We start from the raw sequence: 17312 nt of genomic DNA on the forward strand, positions 1-17312 counted from the left end.
CAGGCTTCCCTGATAGCTCAGTTGGTAAAGAATCTGCCTGCAATGCAGGAGACCCTGGTTTGATCCCTGGTTCAGGAAGATCTGCTGGAGAAGAGATACTATTCTTGAGCTTCCCTTGTGGCTCAGCTGGTAAAGAATTCACCTGTAATTCGAGAGACCTGGGTTCAATCCATGGGTTATGAAGATCCCCTGGAGAAGGGAAAGGCTACCCACTCCAGTATTTTGGCCTGGAGAATTCCATGACTGTATAGTCCATGGGGTCGCAGAGTCAGACATGACTGAGCTACTTTCACTCACAGTAGTTTTGAAAGTGGGGCTCCTGGAGGAGCAGAATATCCCCAGGAATATGACAGAAATGGAGATTCTCAGACCCTGCTCAATCGTAATGACAGGAACTCACAGGAAGGAACCCAACAGTCCATTTTAACAAATCCTCCAGGTGATTCTGATACAGGCTCTCATTGGACAATCTCTGCTTCAGCAAATATCTGCTTCTCTACCCCAACCCCAACATCACTTGCTTTCTACTAGGTTGTGTACACTCTTTGGGGCTTCCCAGGTAGCTCAGTGGTAAAGAATCCCAATGCAGGAGACATAGGAGACCTGCATTCAATCCCTGGGTTGGGAAGATCCCCTGCAGAAGGGAATGGTAACCCACTCCAGTATGCTTGCCTGGGAAACCCCACGGGCAGAGGAGCCTGGCAGGTTACTGTCCAAGGGGTCACAAAGAATTGGACCTGACTGAGCGACTGACCAGGAGCAGCATACAGTCTTTGGTTCAACAAACATGGATTGAATCCCCTTCTGGGCCAGGTGTGCCTATATGTCACTGCAATTATGAACAGTCCCTCTTTTTCTCTTATCTTTTGTAAAGGTTATTTGCAAATCCAAGAAACCTGATGACACTGATTAGTTCAAATTCTATTTAAATTGACCTTCTTTGTTGTCTCAAGTAGGCAATCATATCAGCAACTGATGGTGACCAATTTTGTTTTAATTTCCTAATATTATATTTCATTTACTCTTTTATGGTGTTTCTTTTGAATTAATAGAAACAATGTTAAATAGTTATACCAGCTGGCACAATTTCCCCTTCCTGCATTTTATTGGTTGGTTTTGGTTTTTTAAGTTTTAATGATGACTCTCAGACTTCCGTGGTGGCTCAGACAGTAAAGAATCTGCCTGCAATACAGGAGACCCAGGTTCGATCCCTGGGTCAGGAAGATCCTCTGGAGAAGGGATGGCTACCCACTCCAGTATTCCTGCCTGGAGAATTCCAAGGACAGAGGAGCTTGGCGGGCTATGGTCCATGGGGGTCGCAAAGAGTCAGAAATGACTGAGCAACTAACACTTTCACTTTCTTTCACACTCAGTTAACATAGCTGTATTTTATCATCTGTGGGCAGTACTCTTCTGTTCTTAGATGACTGAAGTTTTGCTCTGTTCCCTTCCCATTAATGACTTAAATTTTGTTAAGTGAAACTTGGTTTGAAACTTATCATTATTTTGTGCATTGATCTATTGACATAAATACATTGTTATCTGACTTACTAATACTAAATATTTTTTGCACTCATCAGATGGATATTACTTCATAATGGGCTATGTTGGATTTTTTCAGATTAATTTTTTAATGTATTCATTTTAATTGGAGGATAATTACTCTACAATATTGTGGTTGTTTTTATCAGATAACTTCATACTACTCCTTTTTTACCTTGGTGCCTCTATAGTCAATGTGAGCTTAACTTGTAGATTTCCTGTTTCTCTTACATATAATGATATTTGTTTTCAACCTTCATTCATCTTTCCATACACTCTGATAGCACAGCATTGGGGATACAAATGTGAGTAATGTGTGATCTGAACTTGTGTGGTTTATGATTCAGTAATTAGAGGGACAGCTCAATTAATTCCATAAGTAAATGCAAAAACACAACTATGATTTGTTTAATGGAGAAAAATAGAGAAGGTTCTAAAGGCATGGACTAGTGAGACTGCAGTTGGTGGGCAGGGAGGATTGATGAGGACAGGAGTCATCACAAGAGTACTAAAGCAGGGAGGAGGATCTCAGCAGAGAGGGCAGGACTTCCATAGACATGGCTGGGGGAATAATCCTAGCATTTTTAGACTCCTAAAGACAAACATGTGGGAGCTTCGAGAGTGACAGGCTGGTATGATACTAAATAAGACTGGGAGATTGGGAGGAGCAACATGTACAGGAAAACCTGGAAAGAGTGTTAAAAGAAAGAAAAACTGCAGACCAGTCTCCCTTCTGGACATTGAGGAGAAGACCCTGGGATGAAAGCGCCTTCCAGAGCAGATGTGTTTGCTTCTGCTTGGGACCTAGGGTACTGTTCATCAGGGACTAAGTTCCCGATTTTAGACTAAGTTCCTCAGGCTGAGGTTTCTAGGAGAGTGTGACTGTGGGCTCCAAAATCTGTGAGTGGTGACCCCAGCTGCAGTGTTCTTTGAAAAGTGAAATGTTAGTCGCTCAGTTGTGTCTGACTGTTTGCAACCCCTTGAACTTTAGCCTGACAGGCTCCTCTGTCCATGGAATTCTCCAGGCAAGAATACTAGAGTGGGTTGCCATTCCATTCCCTTCTCTAGGGGATCTTCCCCATCCAGGGATCGAACCCTAGTCTCCTGCATTGCAGGCAGATTCTTTACCATCTGAGCTACCAGGGAATCTAACTCTTTTCTGACAGCATCTCACAAAGGGGTTTTCTTCTTGTTTTTCTGCCCTGTACTACTGGGCATAATGTGGAATCGATACTTATTAACTTCTGATTTTAACCTCATTTCAGATTTACAGAAAAGTTAAAAGGACAAATATTTCCTATGTATATCTTCTATTGGATCTCTCCAATTTTAACACTTTACCATCTTTACTTTTTTTAATCCACTTTTCCTTCTTCCTTTTGTATGTGTGTGTGTGTGTGTGTCTGTGTCTTTTGGTGAAACTTTTCAGAACCACTAAGAGAAAATAGAACTGTACATATGGGATCTCTTTATTTCTAAGTCTTCAAAATTCGCTACAAACAAGGGCATTGCCTCATACAGCCATAGTCCAATTATCAAAATAATGAAATTAACATTTATACACTATTATTAAATTTACAGAACTCGTGTCTATGTCGACAGTTATCCTAATAATTTCATCTGCAGCAAAAGAACATCTATGATTACATTCATCTGACATGTCTCTTTAATCTCCTTTAATCCAGAATAATTGCTAGAATTTATTTGAATTTGTTGGCATTTACATTTTTGAAAGGGGCAGGTCAGACATGGTGTACAATGTCCTTCAACTTGAGTTTGTCTGATGTTCCCTAGTCTTTATATTTTTTATTTCTGCTTATGCTGGATCTTTGTTGCTATGTTCAGGCTCTTATCTAGTTATGGTGAGCTGGGGCTACTCTCTAGTTGCGGTGCATGGGCTTCTCATTGCAGTGGCTTCTCTTGTTGCAGAGCATGGGCTCTAGGATACCCAGGCTTCAGTGGTTGCAAGTCCTGGGCTCTAGAGCACAGGCTCAGTAGTTGTGGTGCTGGAGCTTAGTTGCTCTGCGGCATGTGGGATCTTCCCAGACCAGGAATCAAACCCACGTCTCGTGTGTTGGCAGGCGGATTCTTCACCACTGAGCCACCAGGGAAGCCCTGATGCTCCCTAGCCTTTAGACTGAAGCCCTACACTTTTGGCAGGATCCCAAATGTACAGGATTTCAATCCCACAGAAGCAACATTATTTCCATTGTGTTGATTTGTCCCCATTGTGAAGATCCTTAACTGTCTGACAGGGTTACTATAAAACAGATCCTTCAGATAAGTGGTCAGGAATGCCAGACTCCATTTTATAGGATTCTATTTTCATTTTGTTGTCATAAAATGGATACTTAATACAAGAAATTAGGATAAGATATAAGATAAAAACAGTATTTCACTTTTGAGTGAACAAAGGTCCAATTCTTAGACAAAATGGCACACTTCATAAATATTAAAACTTGAGTGAAAGGCATGGTCAATATTTCTAATATGTGGAGGATGCCAGTTTGCTAATTCCTGCTGTTCTTGTCTCTTCCTTCCTAGATATATCAGCTACATGGAAGCAGGAAACAGAACAGGAGTTTTAGAGTTTATCCTCCTTGGGTTCTCTGAGGACCCAGAACTGCAGCCCCTCATATTTGGGCTGTTCCTGTCCATGTACTTGGTCACTGTGCTTGGCAACCTGCTCATCATCTTGGCCATCATTTTAGACTCCCACCTCCACACCCCCATGTACTTCTTCCTCTCAAACCTGTCCTTGGTTGACATCTGTTTCAGCACCAGCATAGTCCCCAAGATGCTACTGAGCATCCACACAGAGAACAAAGCCATCTCCTACATGGACTGCCTCACTCAGGTGTATTTTTCCATGTTTTTTCCTATCCTGGACACTCTGCTCCTGACTGCCATGGCCTATGACCGGTTTGTGGCCATCTGTCACCCCCTGCACTACATGGTCATCATGAACCCACACCTCTGTGGTTGGCTGGTTTTTATTACCTGGTCCATTGGTGTCCTGACATCCCTCCTTCATATTTGTCTGATGAGGCACCTGACCTTCTGTAGAGATCTTGAAATTCCACATTTCTTCTGTGAACTGACACACATTCTTGAATTGGCCTGCTCTGATACCTTCCTGAACTGGACTTTAATATATTTTATGACTGGTGTGCTGGGTGTTTTCCCCCTCATTGGGATTCTTTTCTCCTACTCACGAATTGCTTCATCCATAAGGAAGATGTCCTCATCTGGGGGAAAGCAAAAAGCATTTTCCACCTGTGGGTCTCACCTCTCAGTTGTTTCTTTATTTTATGGGACAGGAGTGGGGGTCCATTTCACTTCTGCAATGACTCACTCCCCCCAGAAAGTCTCAGTGGCCTCTGTGATGTACAGCGTAGTGACCCCCATGTTGAACCCCTTCATCTACAGCCTGAGGAACAAGGATGTGAAGGGAGCCCTCAGAAGGCTCCTCAACAGAGCAACCTCTTGTTTGTGATCATTCCAATGGCTTCAGGACTAAGAGGTTCTGTGGGTTGTTGTTGTTCAGTCGTTAAATCCTATCCAACTCTTTGCGACCTCATGAACTGCAGCACACCAGGCTTCCCTGTCCTCCACTATCTCCCAGAGTTTGCTCAAACTCATGTCCATTGAGTCAGTGATGACGTTCCTACTCTTGGAACTTCCCTGGTGGACCAGTGGTTAAGAATCCACCTCCCAGTACAGGGGACATGGGTTTAATTCCTGGCCCACGAACTAAGATCCCACATGCCATAGGGCAACTAAGCCCATGCATCACAACTACTGAAGCCCAGATGCCCTAGAGCCTGTGCTACAAAACAAAAGAAGCCTGAGCACTGCAACTAGAGAGCAGCCTCCACTTGCTGCAACTAGAGAGCAGCCTCCACTTGCTGCAACCAAAGAAAAGTCCACATGCAGCAAAAAAGACCCAGCACAGCCTACAAAAAAGGAAAGAATTATTCTTGCATGTCTCAAATCATCTTGTTTTTTCACCCAATCCTGTAAGATCTGTGATTTTTTTTTTCCTCTCCTAGTTTTTATTTTGTTTTGTTTTGTTTTTTTGGCTGTGTCTCATGGCTTGCAGGATCTTAGTTCCCTGACCAGGGATTGAACCTGAGCCATGGCAGTGAAAGTGTCAAGTCCTAACCACTGGACCACCAGGGAATTCCCTCTTCTAGTTTTTAACCCACATCCAAACAGTCTCCCAGTAATTTCTGTCCCATCTGCTATCCAAAAAACTATGTCTTTGGTCTTCTTACTTCCACACTGGTGAGTTAAAAACTTCGATTTGAAATTTACTATAGCTTTGTTATCTCCAATGTTGGCATACCATGTTTAAACTCCTGATTGTTCACTTTATTTCTATGTGTTTGATTGTGGATTTGTGCTGTGTATATGTTTGTATCACCATCAGTGTTTTTTAAATTGGATAAAGTATGATTGAATACATATGAAAATATAGTTGATGTTTGAGTGCTTATTTTATGGTAAGCCTATGCTAACTGCTCTGTTATCTCATGTAATCTTCCCAATAGGAATGAATCTATTCCCATTTTAAAGGTGAGACAGTTGAGACTCTAACAGCCAGCAAAACACACACACGCACAAAATGAGATATACACAAACACCAGACAGTTGTACCAACTAGATGACATGTAAGATACAGACTCTACAATACAACTGTTTCAATACTATGGAAGTGAAATGGAATCTCAACAAGAAAATAAAGTTGTATGTGTGTGTTGTTGTTATTGTTCAGTTGCTCAGTCATGTCTGACTTCTTGTGACCCCATGGACTGCAGCATGCCAGGCTTCCCTGTCCTTCACTGTCTCCCAGAATTTGCTCAAACTCACATCCATTGAGTCAATGATGCCATACAACTCTCATCCTCTGTCGCCCCTTTCTCCTCCTGCCTTCAGTCTTTCCCAGCATCAGGGTCTTTTCCAATGAGTTGGCTCTTTGCATCTGGTGGCCAAAGAATTGAAGCTTCAGCTTCAGCATTGGTCCTTCCAATGAACAACCACTGTATGTACATTACACATTTTTTTTGTCCATTCATATGTTTATGGACAGTTGGGTTCCTTCCATCTTTTGGCTACTCTGAATAATGCTGCTATGAACATGGGTTTACCACCTACAGAAGTTTTAAAACCTTTTTTAAAGCAGATCTGCATTTATAACTTTTGCCAGCTATAAAATGACTAGGATTCTTATACGCAAAATAAACAAAAACATTTTCCCATCCATGTTAAACTCAATTTTTGTCAACTGAACAACAACTCATCCCATGCTCTCTGCCTGTGATCACAGCAATTCCTCTTTAGTTGATGCATCAGGTGCCATCCACTGCTCCCCACTGTGGTCCCCCAGGAGCCCCCAAAGGGAAAGCAGAGTGAGCAGGCAATCTCTTCCTGGAGTGTCCAGGGAAGTGAAATGTCTAGTTGACAGGGGGAGAATACCATTCAGTTGCCCTGTGTTGGGAGTCAGATGGCCTGATTTAAGCTTGGCTTCACACCTTTCTACTTCATGACTGGTACAAATTACACAAAAATTCTTAGCTCCTTCCCTCTTCTATAAAATAATAATAAAGCAGAAAAACAGGATCATAATATCATTTATACATGGAATCTTTAAAAAAATGAAGTTATTTTCAGAGCATAGATAAAGTCACAGATGTAGAGAACAAACTTATGGATATCAAGGGGTGGGATGAATTGGGAGATTTGTATTGATACATATACACTACTGTTACTCTGTTTAAAATAGAGAACCTACCGCAAAGCACAGGGAACTCTACTCAATGCTCTGTGGGCCTAAATGAGAAAGAAATCTAAAAGAGTGGATATATGTATATGTATAGTTGAATCACTTTGCTGCACAGCAGAAATTAACACAACATGGTAAATAACTATACTCCAATAAAAAGTTTAACAATAATAACAGAGCATGCACCTAGATTTTGAGGGTGATTATGCAGATGAAATGAAACAAGCTATATAAGCTCAGACTTGGGGCACAGGATGCGCTCCACAAAGGTTCATAACACAGTTGCCGTCTTTGTCTTCATTCTAATTATCACCTTCACCATCTTTTTGGAACACTTAGAGGACACTTGATAGGCACCCATTTGCTGCTCATAGCTGAGATGCCTATGGGAGTTCAAATAGGTGTGGGAGAAAAACAGAACTCTGAGGGAGACTTCTTGGACCTCTGTAAAAACAAAGAACACAAACTGCAGTCCTCGGAGCAGAAACCTTGCATATTGTTACCCTAGCATCTGTCTGTCCCAGCTGTCCTCTTTGTCTTGATGATGAGGAAATACTGCTCCCAGCAGTCCTTCCCATTCACCCCATGGACCTCCAGACCCACACAGATTCAATGGACCTCTTTAAAGTTGCATTGTGGACTTTCCTCGTGGTCCAATGGTTAAGAATCCACCTCCCAATGCAGGGGACACGGATTCAATCCTTGATCCAGGAAGATTCCACATGCCAAGGGGCAACTAAGCCCATGCACCACACTACTGAGCCCAAAAGCCTCAACTACTGAGCTCACAAGCTGCATCTACTGAAGCCTGTGTGTCATAGAGCCTGTGATCTACAAAAAGAGAAGCCACCGAAATGAGAAGCTTGCACACTGCAACTAGAGAGTAGCCTCTGCTCACTGCAACTAGAGAAAGTCTGCACACAGCAACAAAGACCCAGCAGCCAAAAATAAAATATTAAATAAATAAAATTTATTTAAAAGGTGCATTGTTTCCCATCATGAAAACCTGATATCAGACCTAGAAGGAAGAGAAAGGTTACTATGGTGTGACAGGTTGGCCAGTTGGCACTTCCATCTTTTTCTGTAGGTGGTTGGCATTTTCCTGTGGCCTAGGCATTTCATGCCGTCCATGGGGTTCTCTAGGCAAGAACACTGGAGTGGGTTGCCATTTCCTCCTCTGTTACTGAAGCTGAAGCTCCAGTACTTTGGCCAGATGATGTGAGAAGTCAACTCATTGGAACAGACCCTGATGCAAAAAATTAAAGGCAAAAGGAGAAGAAGGCAGCAGAGCAAGAGATGGTTGGACAGTGTCACCAACACAATGGACTTGAATTTGAGCAAACTCTGAGAGATAGTGGAGGACAGTGGAGCCTGGCATGCTACAGTCCCTGGAGTCACAAAAGAGTTGGGCATGACTGAGCGATTAAACAACAAGGCATTCCATAATCTTGGAAAATGTTTTATGCTCCCTTTGGGATGATCAGGTGAGGATTAAACTAATTGAAAAGATATAAGACAGATGGACTGATCAGAATAAAAATCTCCTAAAGAGTAATGATAATTGCTGCCACAGCTCCCACAGATGGTCTCCATATCTCTTCATTGGTCTCCCTAATTCCAGTCTGGCCAATCTCTACACAGCAGCCAGAGAAAAATTAGAAATCAAAAAATGACATCACATCACATCATTTTTGCTACAAAGCACTGCAGTGTCTTCCCACCTCTCTAAGATTAAAACCCTAACTCCTCAAATGGGTCTATAAAGCTCTGAACGACCAAGGCCCTAACATTTGACGACACCCATCTCACATATTTTCCATGTTGGCTTCTGAAACACTGGCCTGTGACAAAAATATCAAACCAATTGCTGTCTGGGGGTCTTTGCAAATGTGCTTTTCTCTCCCGAGAGGGCCAAGTATGCTTTACCCCCCTTGCCTTTTGCCTGGCTCCAGGTCTTCTCTGAATATTTCCATCTTAGCTCCAAATGTCACCTCCTCTGAGAAGCCTCAGGCTCACTCTAGCCCACAGCCCTACTTCATTGATATTTTAATCATATACATCATTATCTATTTACGTAATTACATCATTATCTATATACATCATTTTCTATTTACCTGTTTGTTTATCTTTTGTCTCCTTGGATAACCTCAATGGGTTGTATGACCACAAGGAAATCCCATGAGGCTTACTTTGACTTGTTTATCACATCGTCAAAAATGGAAGGTGCTCCAGGGAACACTTCTCAGTGTCATGTGGCAGCCTGGATGGGAGGACAGTTTGGAGGACGATGGATACGTGTATATACATATGGCTGAATCCCTTCACCATCCACCCGAAAGTATCACAACATTGTTAATCGGCTATAATCCAATATAAAATAAAAAGTTTAAAAAAAAGGAAGGGGCTTAAAAAGGGTTTATAAGTTGAATGAACAGGGGATATCTGCTAGGCCGACTACAAAGCAGACCACAGGGTTCAGTGAAGGTCCTGACATCCCCATCACTCAGTTACCCCTGACTTCCGACTTACCCTCTCCAGATACACAGTATCAAGCTGCCTCATGCCTGTTTGGGCCTGGGAATGGTCAAGGTCATTGTCCTGTTACTGCAGTGACTCTTGAAAGCTTGTCCTCCTGTCCACTTTTTTAACTTTTTGGCTGCACCCAATCTTAGTTGCAGCACATGGGATCTTTGATCTTTGTTGAAGCACGTGGAATCTGCAGCTGCAACATGCAAACTGTCACTTGCGGCACATGAGATCTTTCAGTTGGTCATGTGAACTGTTTGCAACATGTGGGCTCTAGTTCCCTGACCAGGGATTGGACCCAGGCCCCCTGCATTGGGATCATGGAGTCTTAGCCACTGGACCACCAGGGAAGCCCCTCTACTGCTTTCATATCTGTCCCAAAGCGTGGTCTGCAGGTGTCCCCAGGATCTTGAAGACTTCACCCGAGATGTTTCTTAATCTTTAGACTTGTAATTGAACTGGAGGTGGAGTAAGATGCTCCCTAAGGGAAGAGGGGTACCCTAGAGGCCAAACCCAAGAGGAGAAAAACTGCTTCAGGAAGAAAAGGGGCTAATGAGGGCTGAAGTGTGGGGTTGTAGGACTTAGGGATGAGGGGATAGCAGACCCCATGTGTGGCTCCAGCTTTGCCCCCAGTGGGTGGATGTGGCAGAGCAGGTCACTCCCTGGACCCTGGAGGGGGGAACTCTCCAGAAATAAGACAACAAAAGCAGCCAATCGTTCAGTAGGAAGTGAGGGGATTCAGCCCCACGTAATCCTCCTGCGCTCCTTCTCCTCTGGCTCACCTATCCCACGGCAGGAGGAAACGCCCTGTGCCACGCCAGGAATCAGTCTAGCCCTGAGTCCCAGACTCAGCTCTTCTTCTCTGATCTCTGTCCTTGTTTGTCCTCCACAGAGAGAAGCAAAGATCATAGAACCCAGACCTTTAGAAATTGCACTGTGATGCCTTAGGTTGCTCAGAAACAGCTGTGGTAAAGAGGTAAGAAGGAGCCAAATCTTTTCCCTGCATGTTTTCCTGGCACACAGGTAGGTATGTACGGGGAAGAGGTGTTAGTCGCTCAGCTGTGTCTGACTCTCTGCCACCCCATGGACTGTAGCCCTCCAGCCTCCTCTGTCCACGCGATTCTCCAGGCAAGAATACTGGAGTGGGTTGCCATTCCCTTCTCCAGAGGATCTTCCCCACCCAGGGATCAAACCCAGGTATCCTGCGTTGCAGGTAGATTTTTTTTTTTTTTTTCTGACTGAGCCACCAGGGGAAGAAAAACTCACCAAAATCAAGGAAAAGTCCCCGGTGCTGGACAGGGCTCTCCAAGCCCCATGACACTCTGTGTTCTCTTACCTCTATTTCTAGGTAAACTCTCCTTTAAGTGTCCCTCAGTTCTGGCCCACCCCTCATAACCCACTCTATGTGGATATATGTTAGTCCTTTCGTTGTATTCAACTCTTTTCAATCCCATGAACCATAGACCACCAGGCTCCTCTTTCCATGGAATTCCCCAGGCAAGAATACTGGAGTGGGTAGCCATTCCCTTCTCTGGTGGATCTTCCCAAACCAAGATTGAACCCGGGTCTCTTGCACAGCAGGTAGATTCTTTGCCATCTGAGCCACTAGGAAAGCCCACTCTGTACCCACCTGAATAATTTTCCACCACTTTTTCCTTCAAAAGGACATTTATACATCTACAGAGCTTCTCCTCTATGCCTAACACTGAGCTGGGTACTGCACATAAAGAGGTAACTATAATGTGTTGCTCTCCGGGTAGGATGTAAAAACCCAGAAATGAGCCATGAACAAAATGCAATGTGATAGCTTGATTCAGGTGTGGTCCAGTTTCAAGAAGGTACAGAGAAGGTCCAAAGAAAGTATGCCTGGCGATGCCAATGAAGATTTCAGGACAGAGTATAGAAGTGGGGATACGAATTTTCCAGGTGAGAGGGGACTCCCAGTGAGAGGGGCAAAAGTCCAAAGCTATGAAATTGTACAGGATGTTCCTAAAATTATAAGATATTGAGTAGTTGAGTATCTAATATCAAAGTCTTATTTTCCAATAAATAAAAGTGTGATTCTCATATATAGTGTTACTTATGCTCAGTTATGTCAAACTCTTTGTGACCCCATGGACTGCAGCCCACCAGGTTCCTCTGTCCCCAGAATTTTGGGGGCAAGAATACTGGAGTTGATAGCCATGCCCTTCTCCAGAGGATCTTCCAGGTCCAGGGATCAAACCCAGATCTCCTGCATTGGCAGGCAGATTCTTTAATCTCTGAACCACCAAAGCCCAATATACCTATGTCACAAACTAAATTCTCATGTTGGCTAATAACTGTTTCATGACTGTCCAGTCTGTCCCATTGATATTTCTGTATTTATGTCATCTCACTGTTTTAAAAGTTGCCTGTCCTCATTCAGCTTTCACAAACTTTCTTGGATTTTCAACTAAGTTCCTTACATTTGACCAGTTAATACTCCTGCTAATACTGTCTTCAAGTGGCTGGATCATCAGATTCTTAATCAGAATAACAACCCCAGAGGAGTCAAAGGCAGTAACATTTCCGTAACACTCAATGCTACAGAATAGCAGAGCAGATGTCTCTTACCTTTCATACTTGGCTCTAACCCAGTGCCTGGCATACAGTAGGCACTCAAATAACTGTGAAATCAATGAAAGATGAGGAGACTCAGAGAATCATTTAAATGTCTGCAAACATCTAAATTTATCATGGCAAAGAGAAATGATCTTCAGAGCGGGGAACTAAAACCATGTAAGTTATAAATACACATTTCAGCTCAAAGGAAGAAACCGTTGCTTAAATGCATATAAAATTGAGGACAATTGTTCTCAGTTTAAAAATTCCCTCCTATGGCAGAGGTGCAACATTCAAAGAGAAACCAAGGCTTTTTTTTTTTTTTTTTTTTAAGGAGTGCAATAAAAGACAGAAGGCTCTCATTCTCTTTATTTTCAATTGAAAAACTTTCATGATAAATAGTCTCTTTGTTCTTAGTCAAAAGATTTTATGATAGGGAATTGCCTCTACTCTACCCCGACAATTTCTGTTATTCATTCAACAAATTTTATAGAGCACCTATTATATCCCAGATGGCTCAGTAAGGAAAGAATCCACCTGCAGTGACGCAGACAGAGTTTGACCCCTGAGCTGGAAATCCCCTGGAGGAAGACATAGCAATCCACTCCAATATTCTTGCCTGGAGAATCCCATGGAAGAGGAGCCTGGTGGGCTTCAGTCCATAGGGTGGAAAAGAATCAGACATGACTGAAGCTACTAAGCACACACACATTATATACCAAGTACTATAAGTGCTTAGGTTATGAAACAGCAATGCAAGAGAAAAGGCATAGTCCTCTCCACCTGAAGAAATGTGAAGAACTACAACACAAACCTGCTGGGAACAATTATGGTGGGGGCTCTGATTTTGCCTTTGCAATTAGGGTGTATTATGCTACATTGGTCATTATACGGCATGAGGATTATCATTTAATTTTGTAACTCCCAATGATCTCCTCTCCACCTTTCTCTGGGACTTGAAGAGACCACAACTGCAAGGCAGGAAGGAGATGGTTATGAGGTTGGTACTTTCACAGGAATTAGGGAGCAAAGGAACAGTCATGAGTCACGGAAGATGAAAGAAAGCCCTGCATGGTGTAGAACGTTCATGTTTTTAAATATGTATTTATTTACTGGCTATGTTTGGTCTTAGTTGTGGCACACCGAATCTTTTGTTGCAATGCCTGGGCTCTTGCGGCACGTGGGCTGCTGCATTGTGGCACGTGGGCTCTATAGCCTATGCTCCATGCCATGTGGGACCTTAGTTCCCAGACCTGGGATCGAACCTGCATCCCCCACATTGGAAGGCAGACTTAACCACTGGACCACCAGTAAATTCCTCCACTAGTTGCAGCGTGTAGGCTTCTCATGCAGTGACTTCTCTTGTTGCAGAGCAGGGGCTCTAGTGTGCATGGGCTTCAGTAATTGTAGCTCAAGGATCTAGTTGCTCCATGGCATGTGGAACCCTCCTGGACTGGGGATCGAACCCATGTCCCCTGGATTGGCAGGCAGATTCCAAACCACTGGACCCCCAGGGAAGTCCTGGAACATTCAATTTTTAAAGAGGTGTTCTGAGGAGTAGAGGTCAAAACAAGGAAGGTATTATTGAGATCTTGGTCAACTAAAGAAAACCCATAGATAAGACAAGGCTTGAGTGACTGAGTTTCAAATATATGGCACATTCCTGTTTTGTCATTGTTTGAACATTATTCTTGCCTCTTTCCATAAGGCAATTTCCATAACTTATATGGAAACAGAGAACCAGACAGTTATTTCAAAATTCATCCTTCTGGGGCTCTCGGATGATGCGGACCTTCAGCCCCTCCTCATTGGACTGTTCCTGTCCATGTACCTGGTCTGTGTTACAGGGAACCTGCTCATCATCCTGGTCATCATCTCTGAGTCCAACCTCCACACCCCCATGTACTTCTTCCTCTCCAACCTGTCCTTCACTGACATCTGTTTTACCTCCACCATAGTCCCCAAGATGTTAGTGAATATCCAGAAGCAGAACAAAGGCATCACATATGAAGGATGCCTTACCCAGATGTATTTTTTCATGATCTTTGCTGGGCTGGATAATTTGCTACTGACAGTGATGGCCTATGACCGGTTTGTGGCCATCTGTCACCCCCTGCACTACACAGTCATCATGAACCCTCACCTTTGTGGTCTCCTGCTTCTGCTTTCTTGGCTGATCTGCCTGACATACTCTTTGTTGCAAAGTTTGATGGTTTTGAGGGTATCTTTCTGCAAAGAGACAGAAATCCCCCACTTCTTCTGTGAACTTGCTCAAATTCTCAAGCTTGCCTGCTCTGACACCCTTGTCAATGACATTGTGCTGTATTTTGTAACTGGCCTGCTGGGTGTTATTCCCCTGACTGGGATCCTTTTCTCTTATTCTAGAATTATCTTCTCCATAATGGGCATTTCATCTTCTGGGGGGAAGTATAAAGCCTTTTCCACCTGCGGGTCTCACCTCTCAGTTGTCACCTTGTTCTATGGTGCAGGCCTTGGGGTCTACCTCACTTCAGGAATAGCCCATCCCTCCAGAAAGGGTTCAATAGCCTCGGTGATATACACGGTAGTCACCCCCATGCTGAACCCCTTCATCTACAGTCTGAGGAACAGGGACATGAAGGGGGCTCTGAGGAGACTTTTCACTAGAAGAACATACTCTCAGTGAGATAATGGAAGTTAAGGGCAGGCAATGGAGATCCCAAGTGCTGATAACTGGTGTCCATGAAGGTGTAACCTGAAGACATAGAAAAGAAACACTATTTATGATATACTAGAAGAAAATATTTCTGAGCCAAAGACAAACTTGAAGCAGCACACTAAAATGCTCACCATCTACCAAGGAAAAAGAATGACCAATCAATAACTAAACTTCCCATGGAAACAAATCATTCCAAGGATTGATTCCTATAAGCATCAAGGGAGGAAAAAGCAAGTCAAGAAATGCAGATGGGAAGAGGACAAGAATGACCACAAAAATTTACACAATGGCTCACCTTTAAACCCTCTCAAGCTATGTTCAAACTTCTAGCACCATGTCTGCTGGACCATGCTTTTCCTTAGTCTTGGTCTGAAAACCATTGTTTGGACTGTCTCATACCAACCTCCCTCAGCCCATAAGATTTTACTCTTACTGAGTCTTGCTTTGGTGTTGGCCATTGACCTATACTTGGGACTTTAATGAGAAACTTCTTTAGGAAACTCAGTGCAGTTTCTACTTTCAGAAAAAGGAAACTCTGGTCTCTGTTGAACCATTTGATCTAAAATAAATGTCCAAAACATTCTACTCACTGTCTTCCTTCGCTGGTCCACACTTCCCTGAATTGTCACATGCTAGGCTTCAAATAGAAACTGTCAGCTCTTCAGAGAGCCCAAACCTGACCACCATCCTCCTGTTCATTCATTTCCATAGCACTTACTGTATTTTGAGGTGGGGCAGATCACAGAGGCCAAGAGGGCTCTGGGTTAATCTCTCTTCATCATTCACTAAGGGTGCAATCTCATTCATGTTACTTAACCTCTTTGTGTCTCTGTGCCCCATATTTCCTTAAGAGTTCCAATGGAGATTAAACATTATACATAAGAGAATTCAGAACAGTGTCTGGCATAAGTATGAGAAGATCCATGAGGGCCATCCAGGTCCATGCTCACCATGGTGAAGGTACAAAGGGATCTATTATCACCAGACCAGGTGGAAAAGCTGTAGAGGGTTGACCAGGCTATGGGTTTAGAAGAGGCCGAGTGAATTCCCAGAGCTGATTCACAGCGCTGAGGACATCATGTAGGAGAGGCAGCCCGTCCAAGGCTCAGTCCGGAGCACCATATGCTGAAGATCAGATCTGCAGAGTACAGGAGAGAACTCCCCTGGATCTAGAGACTAAGGATTGGACCAGGACTCCCTGCAACAGTGAACTGGGAGGGCAGAGCATCCCTTATACAGTTCAGCCCCAAGGGGAGATTCTCTTGAAATGAGGGTAAAAGATTAAAACCTGCCTTGGGTTGACCTGAAGAATGTTGAACTCTCTTGAATACCTGATTTGGATCCTGGCAGACGCCAATGGTTGAATTATAACTTTCTCACTTACTCTTGGACAGAGGAGCCTGGCAGGCTATACAGTCCATAGGGTCACAAAGAGTTGGACATGACTAAAGCAATTCAGCACTGTTTCTAAGTAGTTTCAGATTCTGCATTGGTAAGTATTAAATAATTTCTGGGGTGATTATAGAAAGTTAATATCAAATGCACACATTTGCAAAAAGCAGTGGCTGCCATATTTATGAACATATTTATTTATGCCCCCATCTTGTACCAAAAGAGGTACACCTATCGGCAGGATCCTGGACTCCAGAAAGTCCTGCACAGCTGCATTCTTCTCCAGCAGGGGTCTGAGGATGAGATACAAACTGGATACTGGTGGGAAAAAAGAAATCACTTTATTCAATACAACATTTTAGCTTCCAATCATTCTGTGGAACCTCTGGCCCTGGTGACCTGGAGAATTAGAATAAGATGAAGCCAAGATAGGACCATCCTAATAAGCCTGCAACAGTATGATTGTCCTCCATCTTTCAATTAGTTAGAAGTGTAGAAACATTTACTATACCACAGGGTTTTTCAACCTGAGCACTGTTAAAATCTGGGGCCAGGTAATTCCTGGGACAGAGGGTGAGGGAGGAGCAGGGCACTGCCCTATACAATGTAGGATGCTTAGCAGCATTCATGGCCTTATACACTAGATACCAGTAGCTTCCCCCACTCTCACATCCCATTCAAAAAAGATTTTTACAAAAGGATCTCCAGACATTGCCAAACATCCCTTAAGAACACAATCACTCCTGAATGAAAATCAGTGATTTACCATGACTCAGACAACTGATG

General features: G+C 43.3%; 2 protein-coding genes and 1 non-coding gene across 3 annotated transcripts; 2 read left to right on the forward strand and 1 right to left on the reverse strand.

The window, feature by feature from the left end:
* Nucleotides 1–4096: 4096 nt before the first annotated feature.
* On the forward strand, nt 4097–5038 carry LOC122439320 (olfactory receptor 7D2). Its single transcript, XM_043464400.1, has one exon. It carries the CDS (start codon nt 4100–4102, stop codon nt 5036–5038), a length of 939 nt encoding a protein of 312 aa, XP_043320335.1. The 5' UTR covers nt 4097–4099.
* Nucleotides 5039–5652: 614 nt separating this feature from the next.
* On the reverse strand, nt 5653–5724 carry TRNAE-UUC. Its single transcript has one exon. It is a non-coding gene; the product is annotated as a tRNA-Glu (tRNA).
* An 8438-nt stretch (nt 5725–14162) lies between these two features.
* Nucleotides 14163–15101, forward strand: LOC122440944 (olfactory receptor 7D4-like). Its single transcript, XM_043467601.1, has one exon. It carries the CDS (start codon nt 14163–14165, stop codon nt 15099–15101), a length of 939 nt encoding a protein of 312 aa, XP_043323536.1.
* The last annotated feature ends 2211 nt before the right edge of the window (nt 15102–17312 follow it).

The sequence above is a fragment of the Cervus canadensis genome, chromosome 4 (genome assembly GCF_019320065.1).
Source record: "Cervus canadensis isolate Bull #8, Minnesota chromosome 4, ASM1932006v1, whole genome shotgun sequence".
Lineage (NCBI taxonomy): Eukaryota > Metazoa > Chordata > Mammalia > Artiodactyla > Cervidae > Cervus > Cervus canadensis.

Coding starts and splice junctions, on each gene's coding strand:
- LOC122439320 (XM_043464400.1), top strand. CDS start 4,100: ATGGAAGCAGGAAACAGAACAGGAGTTTTAGAGTTTATCCTCCTTGGG.
- LOC122440944 (XM_043467601.1), top strand. CDS start 14,163: ATGGAAACAGAGAACCAGACAGTTATTTCAAAATTCATCCTTCTGGGG.